At 35.7% G+C, this 16,277-nt stretch overlaps 3 protein-coding genes across 6 annotated transcripts; 2 read left to right on the top strand and 1 right to left on the bottom strand.

The window, feature by feature from the left end:
* The first annotated feature begins 208 nt into the window (after positions 1-208).
* LOC105163170 (transcription termination factor MTERF15, mitochondrial) lies at positions 209-1,823 on the top strand. Its single transcript, XM_011081419.3, has one exon. The coding sequence runs from the start codon at positions 397-399 to the stop codon at positions 1,555-1,557; it is 1,161 nt and encodes a 386-aa protein (XP_011079721.1). The 5' UTR covers positions 209-396; the 3' UTR covers positions 1,558-1,823.
* A 131-nt stretch (positions 1,824-1,954) lies between these two features.
* On the bottom strand, positions 1,955-3,265 carry LOC105163171 (chalcone--flavanone isomerase). The gene is made up of 4 exons (XM_011081420.3): positions 3,020-3,265; positions 2,750-2,908; positions 2,437-2,660; positions 1,955-2,331 (listed from the first exon to the last, which is right to left on the bottom strand). Exons 1-4 carry the CDS (start codon positions 3,123-3,125, stop codon positions 2,152-2,154), a joined length of 669 nt encoding a protein of 222 aa, XP_011079722.1. The 5' UTR covers positions 3,126-3,265; the 3' UTR covers positions 1,955-2,151.
* A 2,333-nt stretch (positions 3,266-5,598) lies between these two features.
* Positions 5,599-11,908, top strand: PEX6 (peroxin 6). 4 transcript variants are annotated; one of them, XM_011081416.3, is made up of 17 exons: positions 5,599-5,711; positions 5,780-6,064; positions 6,297-6,932; positions 7,031-7,274; positions 7,458-7,599; positions 7,831-8,014; positions 8,388-8,579; positions 8,924-9,205; positions 9,467-9,538; positions 9,910-9,996; positions 10,129-10,251; positions 10,347-10,457; positions 10,710-10,748; positions 10,860-10,981; positions 11,057-11,201; positions 11,443-11,520; positions 11,666-11,908. In XM_011081416.3, exons 2-17 carry the CDS (start codon positions 5,801-5,803, stop codon positions 11,753-11,755), a joined length of 2,811 nt encoding a protein of 936 aa, XP_011079718.1. In that variant the 5' UTR covers positions 5,599-5,711; positions 5,780-5,800; the 3' UTR covers positions 11,756-11,908. The 4 variants fall into 4 exon arrangements, with proteins under 4 accessions (XP_011079718.1, XP_088738221.1, XP_088738220.1 ...); XM_088882094.1 differs by having other exon boundaries at positions 5,619-6,064; XM_011081418.3 differs by having other exon boundaries at positions 5,619-6,064; positions 8,391-8,579.
* The last annotated feature ends 4,369 nt before the right edge of the window (positions 11,909-16,277 follow it).

Below are 16,277 nucleotides of genomic sequence, written 5' to 3' on the forward strand. Positions count from 1 at the left end.
TTCTATTATTTTTTAAACTTGATGTGTTATGCACATATATATATCGGCGGGAAAATCGTTCTACTAATTTCAATTAATTAATTATTTTTCACTTAATTTAATAAATAAAATAGAAAATAAAATTGTAGTACATAGGTTTCACTGTCTTGAGGATTTGGATTCACATCTCGAAATTGTCTCCTTTTTGAATTAATTCTGATTTTCAATTTTAGTATTTTGTTTTTATATTTCTTCCGCCTTCTCAGTATCTTCCTAAATTTTTTCCCTCTTTGTCTCTCCGCTTGAGGCCTAGGGTTTTTATTTTCGCTTTATTCTCTGAATTGGCTCCTGGGTAGTAACTGACCTCCGTTCCCGGAAAAGATTCTTTCCATTGTTTATCTCCACTGTAGGAATCAAATGCTGCTTCGACCTATTCTATCGAGAATACAAAACAATCGACGCTCCGCGAATTTCTCTCTTCTTAAAAATGTAGGACCTTCAATTGCGAGCCTCGCTGATGCAACTTCTTCGAAAGAAAAGTCGCAAGAGAAAGCGTATGTTATTTCGTACCTGGTGAATGCGTGTGGATTGTCTCCGGAAAAGGCTATCTCTGCTTCAAAAAAGGTGCATTTTGATGCCCCGGATAAGCCAGATGCTGTTCTCAACTTTCTTGAGAAACAGGGGTTTAGCAAAACGCAGGTGGCGGAGTTAGTGAGACGACAACCCCGGGTTCTGGTTTCCAATCCTCAGAAGGTCCTTTTGCCAAAGATTGAAGTTTTCTTGCAGCTGACAGGGGCTTCTGAAGAAGAAGTTTTCAGGACCATTACAGTGAACCCTTATATTCTGACAAGAAGTGTGGAGCACAGATTAGCACCTGTTTATGGTTACCTGAAGGATATTATTGGAGTTGGAAAAGTCGAGACCCTTTTAAGGCGGGGATCCTGGATTTTTAATATTGATCTTGAAAATAGGATTATGCCAAATGTGGATTTCTTGAGGGAGATTGGAGTCCCCCAGTCGTGTATTGAGTTCTCGTTATTTCACTGTGCGGAGATCTTTTTGCCAAAATATGCTAAGTTCAAGCAAATCGTTGAGGAGGTGAAGCACATGGGGTTTGCTACGTCAAAGACAACATTCATATTGGCTATACATGCCCGGACAGGGAAGAGCAATTTAGCTCTGTGGGATCGTTCTTATGAAGTTTATAGTAAATGGGGTTGGTCAAAGGATGACATTCATATGGCATTTATAAAGCATCCTAATTGTATGCTTTTGTCAGAGAAGAAAATCTCAGCAGCCATGGATTTCCTCATTAATAAGGTCGAGCAGGAGTCCAGATCAGTAGCGAGATGTCCGCAGATTCTTTTCTACAATATGGAGAGGAGAATAGTTCCTAGGTGTTCCGTTGTTCATCTCTTGTCCTTGAAGGGTTTAGTTAAGAAAGACTGGAGTTTAGGTAGTGTACTTTGCCCTGTAGAGAAGGATTTCATTGACAAGTATGTGACAAAATATACTGGGAAACTTCCCCAGCTTTATGATGTTTATCTATCAAGTAAACCAGGAGTGGTGGAAGCTTAATTCTGTTTGAAGAAGGTTAGCTTCTACAATATTAGGTCTATTTTGGTTTTGGTACAATTTAGTATTTTGGCGTCCGTCAAGTATGCAATATGAACATTCATTGGACATTTTTGGCACCTGCGACATCCCTGTTTGATGGGCTTGGCCTATACGCATTAGCATCCACTATTTCCTGTTTAAGGTGATGTTTGTTACAAAATTCCATTGATTTGAGTATTGTCTATGTAATTTATTCGTAATGACTTTGGAGAAGACCTTGATTGTCACCGTCATGTTGTTTGCACATTGACGTAATTGCAGCATGTTTGGATTGCAACAAATCCCTGTTCCAAGCATGCTCCATGTCTCCACAAAATTTATGATTGTCTCGTTCCGCCCTCATCAGATGTCAACGGAATTGCACAACAACAATTTCATATTCACTGATATAGATAATAAGTGAACTCAGCTTGTCTTGAAATTTCAAGAGACAGAACTATGTATGATAACAACAGATACAATCTATATTCTACTTTTATTTGCTACAAGTTGAAGAAACATTGCTGTGTCACTCTCCTTATCTTCTCCAGCAGCAGCAACTTCCTGGGGTCTTACTCAACTACTGGATTCATTCTGCTTCAACAAGTCTGATAATCTTACAGCCAAACTTTGCTTTGCTGAAGGGGACACACCATTCTTCCCTATGATTGATTCAAGAACTGCTTCCGATAGTTGCTTGTTCTCAATCACTGCATTCCCGTGCTCAGGAATAGAACCATCTTTTGAGAAACTAATCTGCAGATGAACACGGATAAAGTGTAACAACAGAGCGATAAATCAACTACAACAGAATGGAAAATAAAGTCCAGATGATTTTGGTCTTGAAGTTGAATTGCTTACTGTTAATGATCCAGGAGGTGAGTGAGTGAAGAGAATGGAAGCCCCAGGTGGGAAGGTTTCATTCCTAAAGGCTTCGAGGAATTTTTTGGTTGCTTCAGACTCTGCATCAGTGTATTTCCCAACTGCTTTCCAGTAAGCAACACAGTTCTCCACCACCTTCTCTGAGTATTGTTGGCCCGTCAATGGCAGTATCATTGTCACCTTTGTGAACTTTTCAAAGGGACCTTCAAATAGGTACAGAGAATTGAATGTATCGACTTAAAAAGTAAAAATAACTTCGAACAAGAATTGTAAGGTCTAACTAGTTTGTTACCAGCTACGATGTCCCCAAAGAAGTCGACCGAATCCGCCAGCTCGTCGGCGGTCTTTCCTTTCCACTTAGCGGCAAGCGAGGAGACGGCGCTACCGTCCAAGTACACGCCAATGGCCGTGAACTTGACGAACTTCCCCTCGATCTCCAGTCCCCTAACCCCTGCGCATATTAGCCACAAAGAACAGTGAGAAAGATTAGAGCTACTGAATCACATCAACCGCGCTGATTGTCAAATGCTATTAAAAACAACAAAGAAACGACAGAATTAACCTGCGCCACCGAGGAAGAAGGTCATGGAGGATCCCGGAGGCTTGACCTCCGGCGGAAACACGCAGGAGTCGACTTGGACTTGGGTGACCGACGGCGGTGCAGTCATTTTTTCGCTTGTGTGTGTGTGTATGGGTATAGCTACACACGCTCACACATATATTGTGCACGTGAATTGACAGATAGGTGGACAATTATTAATGGTGGGTGCAGGACTTGAAAGTTGGGTGAATACGTATGCGGCGCTAGGCACCACGAGTTTTACCAACCACCTCTTCCCTTCTTGTGTGGGAAATATTGGGTTTAATAGGATCAAAAATAATTATACAATAGCGTTACTAGTACTACTCTAGTCATAGGAAATAAGTCTGAAACTGGCTCCCACATGTTAGGGTCTTGGATTGAGATTACAATTCCGTCCATGTTGATGAAGATGAGAACCTTTTCTTTTGATCTCAAACTGTAATACTGATTATCCAATGCTTCCCCCGTGATCAGTGAAAGAGGAAAGCATCTGTCGAGTAATTCAGATTTGAAAATAATATCATTACCAGGTTCCTGTTTCTTTTATTCTCCCTGTAATGCTCTTCGCTCAAACAAATGAGGCTTACCTTAAATCATCCATTACAATTCATCTATGATTGTTGCCTAAGAAAAGGAAAAGAAATAATAATCCGACCAACATCCGGAAACTGGAACAGAGACAGTCAGACAAATCTGTAATAGTGATTCAATTCATTAGGCCAAATACTACAATCGGACAAGTATTTTCAACCAAAACGTTAGCGAAACCAAAGCGACTTCCGCATAGTTTTCAGGAAGTCGTCTTAGCTTAGTCGACGGGCTCTTCTGTATCATGCCAGCTCCATTCTTCCTACCTTCAAAAATGTGTCTTCAGGAGCACTTCTGTATCAATGCTAGCTCCATTCTTCCTACCTTCAAAAATGTGTCTTCTGGAGCAAAAAGGTCGAGGTTCGGTTGAAGATTGGCAGGCTCCAGCTAGGCCATGAGGATATGGTTTGTGTCTCACCCACAACTGCCTCCAATAGCAGCTGCTGCTCTGCCAAGCTAGCACTTACGTGTTATGTGTCTATAACCATTATAGACCCCTAACGGTCTATACCTTATAGACCTTTTTGGTGGGGTGCCACCACCAATTCATCGGCCGACAACTTCTAGGGCACCTGTCGGCCGGATTTTTTGATTCTCGCCGCTGAGTCCCGCCGTCTACTTATGCTGTTTCTCTCAAAGGAGGCAGGAGAGGGTGAGCCCCCACAAACATCACTGCCCTCTCTTATCTAAACCCAAAGCCTAGCCAGATGCCTACCTCTTCAACCTTCCAACGCCTTAATGCCCCCACTTGGGTTACAAGCTCGCGTTACCGAACCCGGCAACCCTAAGGTTGGAGGAATTTCTTTATAAATAGTTTGAGCTTTTGCTAGTTCTCCGATGTGGGATGCTAGAGAATTAAATAGGTTTTCGACTTATAAAAGTCGCATTTCTCTATTAGAAATATATATACGTATAAATGACGATTTGTTGTTTATATTTACTAACAACGATACAGTTTAAGTAATTATTTTGAACAAAACGTACGATCAACTAAATTTATTAAGTTGTTTCAGGATTTAAGATAACAAAATAATAGAATGTTTATGAAACTGCACGTGATGATGAAAAGAATTAATAAATAATAAAATATTTTATATGATCGCTTTAAAACGTATAAGTTTATTTATATGGAATGCTTTTAATACATATGTATCTCAAAGATTTGATTGAAGTTTAATAGACCTCGTCGTTCCAAGTCCAATTTAAAACGTGGGGTCAAGTTTAAAATATGGTTCCTTAAAACTCTGTCGTTTTATTTTACGGAAACTAATTGCGATGCTCGATTATTTTGAAAATTCCTTGGTAAAATGAATACTATGGGCCAAAGTAAAAGGCCCAATATATATAAATTGCAATCAGAGCCCATTTTAGAGCAACCGAAAAGCCCAAGTAGGGGACCAATCACACTTTATTAATAAAGATTAAAGACATGGTATTTTATAAGCTAAACAATAATTTTTTAAAATTTGTTTGAATAATTTTTTCAGTTTATTTTTTTCGAACAAATAAATTTGAATTATATTTTTTCAAATATTGATAATATTATTTTTTTTATGATAAAATTACAATAATTTCTCTTGAAAATTGCTATAATACAATTATCTACTTGTCATTTTAATAATTATAAAGAAATTAATTACTGTATTTTTAATTATGTTAAATTTAAAAAAAAATAATTATAGTTTACCTTATATTTTTAATAATATGAAGACATTTGAAATAATTTTCTAATATATCTCTTAATTTATTAATCAAAAAATCATTAAAAGAAATTGTAGGACGTACAATTTTGGATAATTATTAACGAACTAAAAATAATGAATAAGACCTAAATTAAATATCTTTTATAACAAATTATTAATGGATTATTTGGTAACTTATATTAATTATAGATTATATTTATAATTTTTTAAAAATCATAAAAAGAATATTAGAATTTTATGACGTAAATAATTGCTTTGCGGGATATGATGACGTTGGAAGTTAGAAACGGTTAGTCCCATTTGCAGACTGCCTTGAGTTGCTCAATTTACAGCTCTCTCCATCTATCCACTACACATCCCAAGCTGCTAAGCTGTGGAGGGTATATGTTTCTCATTTTTTTTTTCATGATGATTAATGTTTGATGCTAATTGATTAGCGAAGATTTAGGGTTTTGTATATTGTGCGGGAATGGTGGAGAGGAGGAAGAGGAAGCCACTGGTGCTTTCTTCCACTAAAGCCCTCGTCGATTCCCTGCTTAATTCTCGCAAGACTACCAAATGCGCTGATGGAATTGAGGAGATTGCTGCAAGTCCCTGCGCTCCCACACTGCAGTTTACCGCTGGGATTCTTAGATGTTCCAAGGACACAACTGTCGATTCGGTTGATGGTACTGTTTTGGTTGGGTTGTCCACTTCCGCGCTCAAAAGATTATCTATTACTTCAGGGTCGCTGGTAATTTCTATTTTCAATGTTTAGTTGCTGTTTTTTGATGGTTTTGAGCTTCCCACTGATTTAGTTCGAAATTACTGTGTGAAGAAAATTTGGGGGGGGGGGGGGGGAGGTGGAAAGAATCTTTTTTTTGCTGGGTTTGTTTGGCATATAGTGTTCGTGTGTTTATTTTTTTAACATTTGTCAAGCTAAGTTTTATAGCAGAAACACAAATTTGCTGTCTTTTTATATGTAGATACTCATCAAGAATGTGGATGCTAATGTAAATAGAATTGGACAAGCTGTGGTCTTGGATCCTCTCAGTGCAGATGAAAACTCCTCAGAACAAGGATCAGTGTGTTCTCATGCTCCTAGGACGATGTTGGTCTTTCCATCATATGCTTATCCTCAAAATCAGTCTGTAACTTTGGACCCTCAAGTGGCCTATTTATCTCCACTTTTAGCATTTAACTTAAATTTGCATCTGTCATGCTTGAAAGCTGTTGTGCACAAAGGAAAAGAGGCACTGTCATCTTTGTTTGTAGTGAAAGAAAAGGGCAAAATAAATGTCAAAGAAAATGAGCCCTCTTCTATTAGTGTAGCACTTCAACCTTGGGGTGAGTTGCCGAAGTATGCCTCTCACTTGAGAGCCTCTTTTGTGAAGATACCAGAATGTGGCACCCTTCAACATCTTAAAACAAGTTCATCTGTTGAAGCAAAAGAGCGCCAGAACTTGATAGATTTGGCGCTAAACGACTACTTTTCTATTGATAGATATCTTGCCAGGGGTGACCTTTTTAGTGTATGCATAAATTGGAACTGCAAATCAGAGTTGTGCACCCCTTGCAACCAAAAAATGCTAAATGGTGGCGAGGACACAATATACTTCAAGGTAAAAGATTTTACTATAAACATATGTTTTGTTTGTCTCTTAAATTGTTTGAGGATTTGTGGGACACACTGAGACTTCTAAGCCATGCTGGTTTTTAGGTTGCAGCTATGGAACCATCGGAGGAACCTTTTCTGAGAGTCAATTGCAGTCAAACTGCTCTTGTTCTTGGAGGAGGTGTTGCGTCTGCTGTTCCCCCAGATACATTAATTCCACGATCGAAAAGTCCATCACCTTTACAAGATGATGCAGTGCTGTCTCTGGCCAACATACTTGCACCAACTTTATGTCCATCACCATTATCATCAAAATTCAGGGTTGCTGTCCTGTTGCATGGTGTGCCTGGTATGTTATAAATTTCTAGCTCTGACCCTTGAAAACCTCTATACTAATTGTTATGGCAATCCTCAAGTTAATGACTTCCAACTTCTTATATCTCATAGTGTGGCTGGAGTTTTGTTAAAATTAAGAGTTGATATCTGACTTGAGAAGTTTCTCTGGACTTGCTAATCCCAAAGTGATTTATAGGTTGTGGAAAGAGGACTGTGATAAAATATGTTGCTTGTCAATTGGGCTTGCATGTGGTGGAATATAGTTGTCATAATTTTATGACATCTTCTGAGAGGAAAACATCTGTTGCTCTAGCTGAAGCCTTCAATACGGCTCGCAGGTATACTGACACCACTATGATACAAATCATTAAGCAGTAGAATCCATTATCTTGTAAATTATGTAGCTTCAGAATATTCTTTCAATACATGATTTCTAGTTCTAAATTATCATCCTTCAGTAGTTGTGGCATGACAAGGCAAACAATGCATTTAGTTATCGTTTAATTTAGTTTTTATGTGTTTGATTCACAGAGAAGTTTCTTATATTCCATATGCTATTACTGTTCTAGATATTGCCCAACAATTCTTCTTCTCCGTCATTTTGAGGTTTTCCGTAATCTAGCTGCTCAGGAAGGATCTTCTTATGAGCAAGTTGGAGTTAACTCAGAAGTTGCATCAGTCATTAAGCAATTCACTGAGCCAAGTACTGAAGATGAAGATGACTATATTGAAGAAAGCTCAGATGCTGATTCTGTAAGTTTGGATGTTGTTGATTCATTATTTACCCTTTGTCTCTACTGCTAAAATATTTATTAGTTCGAATTAGATTTAACATTCCAAAATAGCTATTCCATGTTTTTCGCACTTCGTTTTGGCTCTTTGTTCCATTTAATTTGAGATAATAAAAGTAAAGATAAGAGAACATAAAATTATCTCTTTTTTCATGTGAAACACTATTCCTTAAAAAAAGGGTACAATTTACTCTTTGTTTCTGAAAGATCAATAATCTGGCTGAGAGATCTTTGTGATAACGAACTCCTAGCGTAAGATGAAAAAACTTCTGCAGAAAGTTACCTGGTTACCACATGGATGATTAATAGATATTTCTTGTTTCATTGCGATGCAGCAGTTAAAAGGTACTGAAATGATAAACCAGCACCCAGTTCTGTTAGTTGCAGCTGCAGACAGTTCTGAAGGTCTTCCTCCAACTATTAGGCGCTGCTTTAGTCATGAAATTAAAGTGGAACCTCTGACTGAAGAACAAAGATTTCAATTGTTGTCCCAGTCTTTTAAACATGTCTCGGAACTGCTTCCAAATGTACGTTACTGCTTCTCTCGCCCCTTGATTTTGCACATACATCTTGTTAAAGTAGGATGTTTTATGCCTGCTGCTGCTGAAAATGGTCCGAATTTATGGCCTTCTCTCATTATCCAAGTGAATGATGACTAATGCTGCAATTAACCATTATAGCAGTAAAGGGCTCCAGAACGTTCTATCATGGCAATCATGCTATTGTGTTTGGTATATTTATCTGTCTGATATTTCAACTTTCCTAGGGACAAACAATGAAATGACTTAAAGCAACATTTTTATGGTAACTTGGCAGCATTATGACTACCTTCTCCATGGGTTTTTGATAGAGCACATTTTTCTCATTGCAGAATTCTGCAGAGGATCTTGTAAAGGATATAGTTGGACAGACATCAGGTTTCATGCCCAGGGATCTGCGTGCCCTAGTTGCTGATGCTGGTGCAAACTTAATATCTGAGAGGAAGAAGCTGGATCCTGGAAACCCAGACCCAAGGCATGGCTCATTTGACTCCAACTCAATTGAAGATAGTAGCAAACTGAGTGATATATCTCAGGGCCTTGGTAAAGAGAACTTAACGAAAGCACTGGAGCGGTCAAAGAAACGAAATGCATCAGCTCTTGGTACTCCAAAGGTATATTAAACAAGGGCATAACTCAAACTTTAGATGTTTCCTTCCACATCATACCTAAGGAGAACAATTATGCATCACGAATAAGCAGCTTGTTCACAACAGTGTTCTATGTTGTATTTCTGCATATCAAAGTAAAAAGGCCTGTGTAGTATTTTAGTATCAATTAATAGGTTTAAAAAGACAAAGTGTAATAATCCACTAAAGATGCTTTTTCCTTCTGTATTATGACAATCCTGCTTATCTGTCATGGTGCTATTACAGGTACCTAATGTCAAATGGGAAGATGTTGGTGGGCTGGAGGATGTAAAGAAATCAATCCTTGATACTGTTCAGGTAACCTTTTTATATTATTATTTAACTGCTACGGGACTTGTTTTGGAAATTGTTGCTGATGATGTTATAACGAATTGAAGTTATGATCTTTTCTTAAAGTGAGTGGGTCAAATAGGATATTTGAGATAGTTTTCTTGAAGCTTCTCTCACTAATACTCTGTCAAGCTTTTAGAATGTAGTTTTCTGGTGTCATACTTAGCTTGTGAGAATAGAATTTGCTGTTTATACTACCTTTTATGTCAGTTATGATCATAGTTGTTAAAGACACTTTAATCCTTTCATAATACATTACTCTCGGTACTTGAGTGTCCATATATAGAACTTCATCCACTCTGTTGTTGATGCTTGGTGTTTTTGATTCACATTGGCAGCTCCCTCTCTTGCATAAGGATTTATTTTCATCTGGATTACGTAAACGATCAGGGGTCCTTCTTTATGGTCCTCCCGGGACAGGAAAAGTAAGTTAACAGCGTCAATCTTTCCATAGTTCTCCACCATGACTTATGTCATTCATGGATGTCACATTTGATGTCCTTTTAATGTAGTCTCCAGCACCATAACATTCGACATTCTTTTATTGGAAACCTCAGACATTACTGGCAAAAGCTGTTGCTACAGAATGCTCCTTGAATTTTCTGAGTGTAAAAGGGCCGGAATTGATCAACATGTACATAGGAGAATCCGAGAAAAATGTACGAGACATTTTCCAGAAGGTAAAAGGTGTTATTATTCTTTTGTAACAAATAAATGGTAACTAAACACAATTTCTATGTGACTCTGGAACTTTTCTGATTGGCATCGATTTTAGGCCAGAGCAGCTCGCCCATGTGTTATATTTTTTGATGAACTGGATTCACTTGCCCCAGCCCGAGGTGCCTCTGGAGATTCTGGTGGTGTTATGGACAGAGTAGTTTCTCAGGTAAAGATGTCTTTTATCCCATGTTTTTTCCACATTCAGAGTTTTTAAAGCACAGTGGCATTCCCTTGTCCCGGCAACAGTCCCCCACCCCCTCCCCCCCAAAAAAAAGGAAAAGACTCCGTGCAATACCAATACAGTGTCTGTGTATTGTTTATATGCATCTAAATATGTGCTTATACATGCATGCAATACTAATCATAAATACTTCTAGTATCAATTCTGCCTTTACCTAATGCGATTTGTTGTTTCTAGATGCTTGCAGAAATTGATGGCCTGAACGATTCCAGCCAGGTAAGTTATCATTGTTGACAGCGCTCGGTCACTGAATTTTTTTTGGATGCCGTACGGTCTTTATTTTTTCTGTACTCATTTTTATTCTATTATTCCCTGTGAATTTAATAGGACTTGTTTATAATTGGAGCTAGTAATAGACCAGATCTGATCGACCCCGCACTTCTGAGGCCAGGCAGATTTGACAAGCTCCTTTATGTTGGTGTTAATTCTGAAGCATCTTATAGGGAGAGGTTTATTTCTTTCCTCTGCATCTTGAACCCCCTGTAATTGCATTCATAAATTTATCCAGACTCTCCCTTGGACAGGGTTCTTAAAGCTCTTACTCGGAAGTTTAAACTGCATGAAGATGTATCACTATACGAGATAGCACAGAAATGCCCTCCAAATTTCACCGGTGCTGATATGTATGCCCTCTGTGCAGATGCTTGGTTTCATGCTGCAAAACGCAAAGTAAGTCTATTTTTTCCAATGTTGGAAACTGTTTATCATCACATACAAATGATTGATTTCCTTTAACTTTCTCTTTTCAACCCTATATCCATTGAGATAATTTTTTTGTCCATCTGATTTTCATGTTCTCTTTCTTGGAATGTTTCCAGCGTGCTCTGTAGTGCAAGGCAGCTCCTTATTGCTACCTTAATGTTGTATCCCTTTGTAGAGAACTAAGTTTGTCGTTCATTATTTTATGTAGGTATTATATGCTGATTCAGATTCAGCCTCACCAGATCAATCCAACACCATTGTCGTTGAGTACGAGGATTTTATTGAGGTATGACGTACAGATTCTCAAATATCCGTGGGCATCTGATTTAGGATAAACCATTATCATCTACCAGAAGTCATAATAAGTGATGAAGAATTTTTCTACAACTTCATTTTGGTTTCTAAAATGTGGTGTTTTATAAACCTTGAAGGCCTTAAGAGAGCTATCTCCTTCACTATCAATGGCAGAGCTGAAGAAGTACGAAATGCTGCGCGACCAGTTCCAAGGGCCATCCAGATGAACAGTGTCGGTACCATATTTTAAATCATAATTTAACAGCGATACATATCTCCCATTAATCTATAACTATTGACATTAAACTCCTATATCTGTGAAAACAAAAGCATAACATATATTATATATACAAAATACAAGTTTATTAATCGATACCGTATATCCGAATCCAATTCATACTGTTCTTTTTGTGGCTGCTTCTGTACAACGCACTTGTCTGCATTTCTCTCTAATATTTTATGTCATGCGACCATTTGTTTATGTTAGTTCAAGTCAAAGACAGAAATAATACCCGGTGGATGGTATAACCACTAGGTGTTACATTATTGATATTTAGTTATTATGCAAACGTGGAAAACTCTAGTTCCAAACAGATTCAGTCCCACCTACCTAATCCTACAGCAAATATTGTTGTATTTTTATATAATTGATTAATCATATTATAAGTGTAATTTGCTTGAAGATGATTGAAGTAAATTATCAAAAAGGTGCAGTTGAAAGTGTAATGAAGAAAATGATATTTGGCCCCCTTGAACTTACAGATTGGACAACAAAAAGGTGTATTGCGCTGATCAAGAGCATTTCTGCATGGAAAAACTAGACTTGAACAATTAAGCCTTGGCAATTTGTTTGATTTCTACTTTGGTACAAATCTCATTTTTTTTTGGGTGGGGTGGGGGGGTTGTTAGAAGATGTAAATCCAAGTTAGAAGTAGTGTATGGATTGGATGCAAAGGTTTTGAAGGTATAACTGATAGTGGGAGCATATTCTCCCCTACTTGTGTGGAATTTGGTCATATAAATATATCCTACTAAAAAGAAACAAAAATGACAGCTTCCTTTACATATTCTTCTGGGCCCTATGCAACACACAAATATTGACTATTATTATTAGTTAAAAGTGTTGAAAAAGAAACAGTCAATACACCCATCCTAATGCCTAAACTAACTTCTTCATTTATAAGATGATGATGATAACAATAAACAAAAGTATTAGTACCTACTAGCAATGATTTTTGCACACACTACACAGTTTTCTTGGCTTCGGCCGTCTCACAGATTACTGGAAGCAACCCTAAAAAATTTCATGCCTTGTCGTCCACGACTTGCCTTATTATAATATACTTTTCTTATTTTATGGGAACTCATTCATACGTTGTCGAATAAGATCCTACATTATTAATTAGGTAAGAATGCATTTCTATTTCAAGTAAATGACTGTTTCCTCAGAGTATGGTTGGTCAGAAAATTCTAATTCAAAACGAATTTGATCGAATTACATTTATAATAATCAAATTTAATTTAAGTAAAAAATTTGACGATGTTGTTGGGCGACGGGGGAAGGAAGTAGTATTGCAAGAGTGGAAAAGTCAATCAGTGAAGAAGACGGTACAGATATAGCTGTAATCCAATTGGACCAATACCAATACCAAATGGGTTGTGGACTTCTGGAGCTGGAATTGGATTCCCATTCTCACCTGCATTACTTCATTTTTTTTACTTCCAAATGCAATGGGAGAGAGAGAGAGAGAGAGCGAGAGATAAGGACCAAAATTTTATGTAGGCCTTGCCAACTTGTCTGACATATGACAACCCTTCTTTTGTTTCTATAAAATGTCTCCTACCACTACTTCCACACCATCACCATGCAATGCATCTCCAACCCTCTGCTTTCTTCTCCTCCACTACTTTCATTTTTTATTCATACCAAATTATTAAGGTTTAAATTCCTCTAAAAATATGAAATTATATTTTTTCTTATAAAAGTTTAAAAATTACATTTACAGTCCTTTGGAAATTCTTTGTTTACACCTACATGTCTTTTTATTAGAACTTCGATGGAAAATACTGATCTATTTAAAGAAAGATACATAAATTTTCAATTTACTCCTCATTTAACATTCACATATAATATTTTTATACTTATAAGGGGTAAATGCAATAATATACATAAAGTTAAATAATGTAATTATAATAAAATAATATTCTCAAATTACAACAATTGGATAGCAAGTAACTGTTTTCAAGATGGGGTATAAGTGTAATCCATCCAAATTATAAATATAAAATTGACAATTATCTATAAAAATTTGCATCTTATATCTAATGTTAAAAAAATTAAAAATTGTCAATTTAAAGACTTCTAGATATTTCAGAATATAATTAAATATATTAATATCTTGGTTAATGTTTTTTTTAATCTTGATTTAATTACATTTGATTATAATACATATATATGTGTGTGTGTGTGTGTGTTGACTTACTTAATGCGACGAGGGGTGCAACATTAAAATACTAGAGATTGCAATATGTGGAAGCAAAGCATTGATGAGTAGAAATTGATTCAAACCAACACCATCCCCCTTCTTTAATTCCTTTCCTCAATTTTAATAATTATTGACAGGAAATTCAGGATCTATATTCATTCATTTATCCATCCGCCTCTCAAATAACTTTACTACATTTGTTGAATCATGTATGAAGAGATATCAACAATCTCCCGTGAGATTTGACATAATTATAAATACTCCCTTACTATATGAAAAATTAGCGATATCCTTAATTTTAACGGATGTTTAACAATTAACCTAATCGGTTGGTATTTGTCAGATTTTCATTCATTTTTTTGTGATGTATTGACTCGAATGTCTTTCTGACTAAAAATTATAATATTATTTATTCTTTAAAAATTTTGATTTTTATTATTTATTAAGTGGATATTTTTTATTATTTTTTAATTTTTTCCATCAATCAAGTCCAATTTTTTTTATTTTTTTTAAGAAAAAAAAAATCAATAAGGATATTGACAATTTCATATCTCCGTTCAAAATTACATAGTATTATTAAATATTATAAAATATTTATAATTTTTCAAACAATAAATTATATTTATAATTATGCCAAGCCTCATGAACACAATAATAATTCCGGATTACACTTAAAAAGTAGACCCGCACCCACAGAATTCTCCCACCCAAAATTACTGAGACAGAGTTTGAAACTAACGAACGTGCATTTATCTTAATTAACAGAACAACATTCAACACTGGTGGAAGTTACTTTTTTACCCCAAGTAAATTTTACCCATGTGGTTGAGCCCCCCAATACTTGATTGTGTTGTCAACACCGCGACCACATAGGTGTAGGGGTATTTCAGTCAACACGGATAGAATTTTGTCAAGGTGTTTCTAGCCTACCTTCAACACCAGAGGTGGGACCCATTTTAGTGTGATCAAGAATTTATGAAAATCTCAAAGAAAAAAGAATTATAAATATATATTTTTTTTATTTGTGTATTTATATTGTAAAAATTAAAGTTTGCAATAAAATAAATTTAATTGAATTGGGGCAGCAGCAACCCATTGATTGACAGTTGAACGCTACTACACTTACAATATTAGGTTCGAATTTTTATTAAAAAAATATTTGATGCAGCTAAATCTGTCATGATTTGTGTGTTGATTCCCACGTTATTAAATTTTAATTTTTTACGATATTAAATCAATTATAAAAATTGTGACTAATTATCATCGTATGGAAAAAAAATAGAATTTAAATCCTTGTAAATTGTTTCTCTTTTTTTAAAAAAAAGGAAGAAAAATTGTTGTTTTTATATATAAAGATAATTTATTAATTTACAATATCATATGAAATTTTTTGTATTTTTCTCAAATTCAAAATTATAGGTTTCAATCCAGCCGTCCATCCAAATAGACAATGTGTTACACGAAATTAAAGTCATAAGCTCGACGTATATACTATAAATAAAATTAAGGGATAATTACACTATCATCTCATGAGGTTTAGTGTGATTACACATAGACCTCATGTAATTTAAGAAATTATATCTAGCATCCTTAAAGTTTGTTTCCGTCTAACAAATAAGTTCATTCATTACTCAAAAATTCACCAAATTTACTGATATTAACAATATATATATATTTGACTTTGATTGACTTATTACTGATTTATTACAGGTCAAATGAATTTTTTTATGATCAAATTATTCTTATATTTTTTCACGTTTTAATGAATGTGACGAGGTATATTTTCACCAGTATAAGGATAATTTAGTTTGAAAAAAATTATTTGACCTACAATAAATCGGTAATAAATCAGTCGATTGTAAATATAAATTTTTATTCAATTTTTTGTTAATTATCAACAAAATTAGTGAGTTTTGGGGAAGGTACTTATTTGTTAAACAAAAATAAATCTCAAAAGTGTTAGATGTAATTTTTTAAATTATAGAGAATTTACATCTAATTATATCAAATATCAGGGTGGGGGAGGGGAGTGTAATTAATGAAAAAAAATAATAACGGTGGTATATAATAAAGCATGGAAACATAATATAAATGACAGAATATTGGAAGTGCCAATAATCATCCCAGGGAGAAGGCGCGTGACACGCGCCAGAAGAGATGGTGGGGGTATTCTGTCAAATCTGCTGTTGGTTTTATCTTCACAGACAAAAGCCGTTGGATTGAAACAGAAATTTCACTAATAAACAGTTGTTTTTCCCCAAAC

The sequence above is a fragment of the Sesamum indicum genome, linkage group LG6 (assembly GCF_026168435.1).
Source record: "Sesamum indicum cultivar Baizhima isolate 11 linkage group LG6, ASM2616843v1, whole genome shotgun sequence".
Classification (NCBI taxonomy): Eukaryota; Viridiplantae; Streptophyta; class Magnoliopsida; order Lamiales; family Pedaliaceae; genus Sesamum; species Sesamum indicum.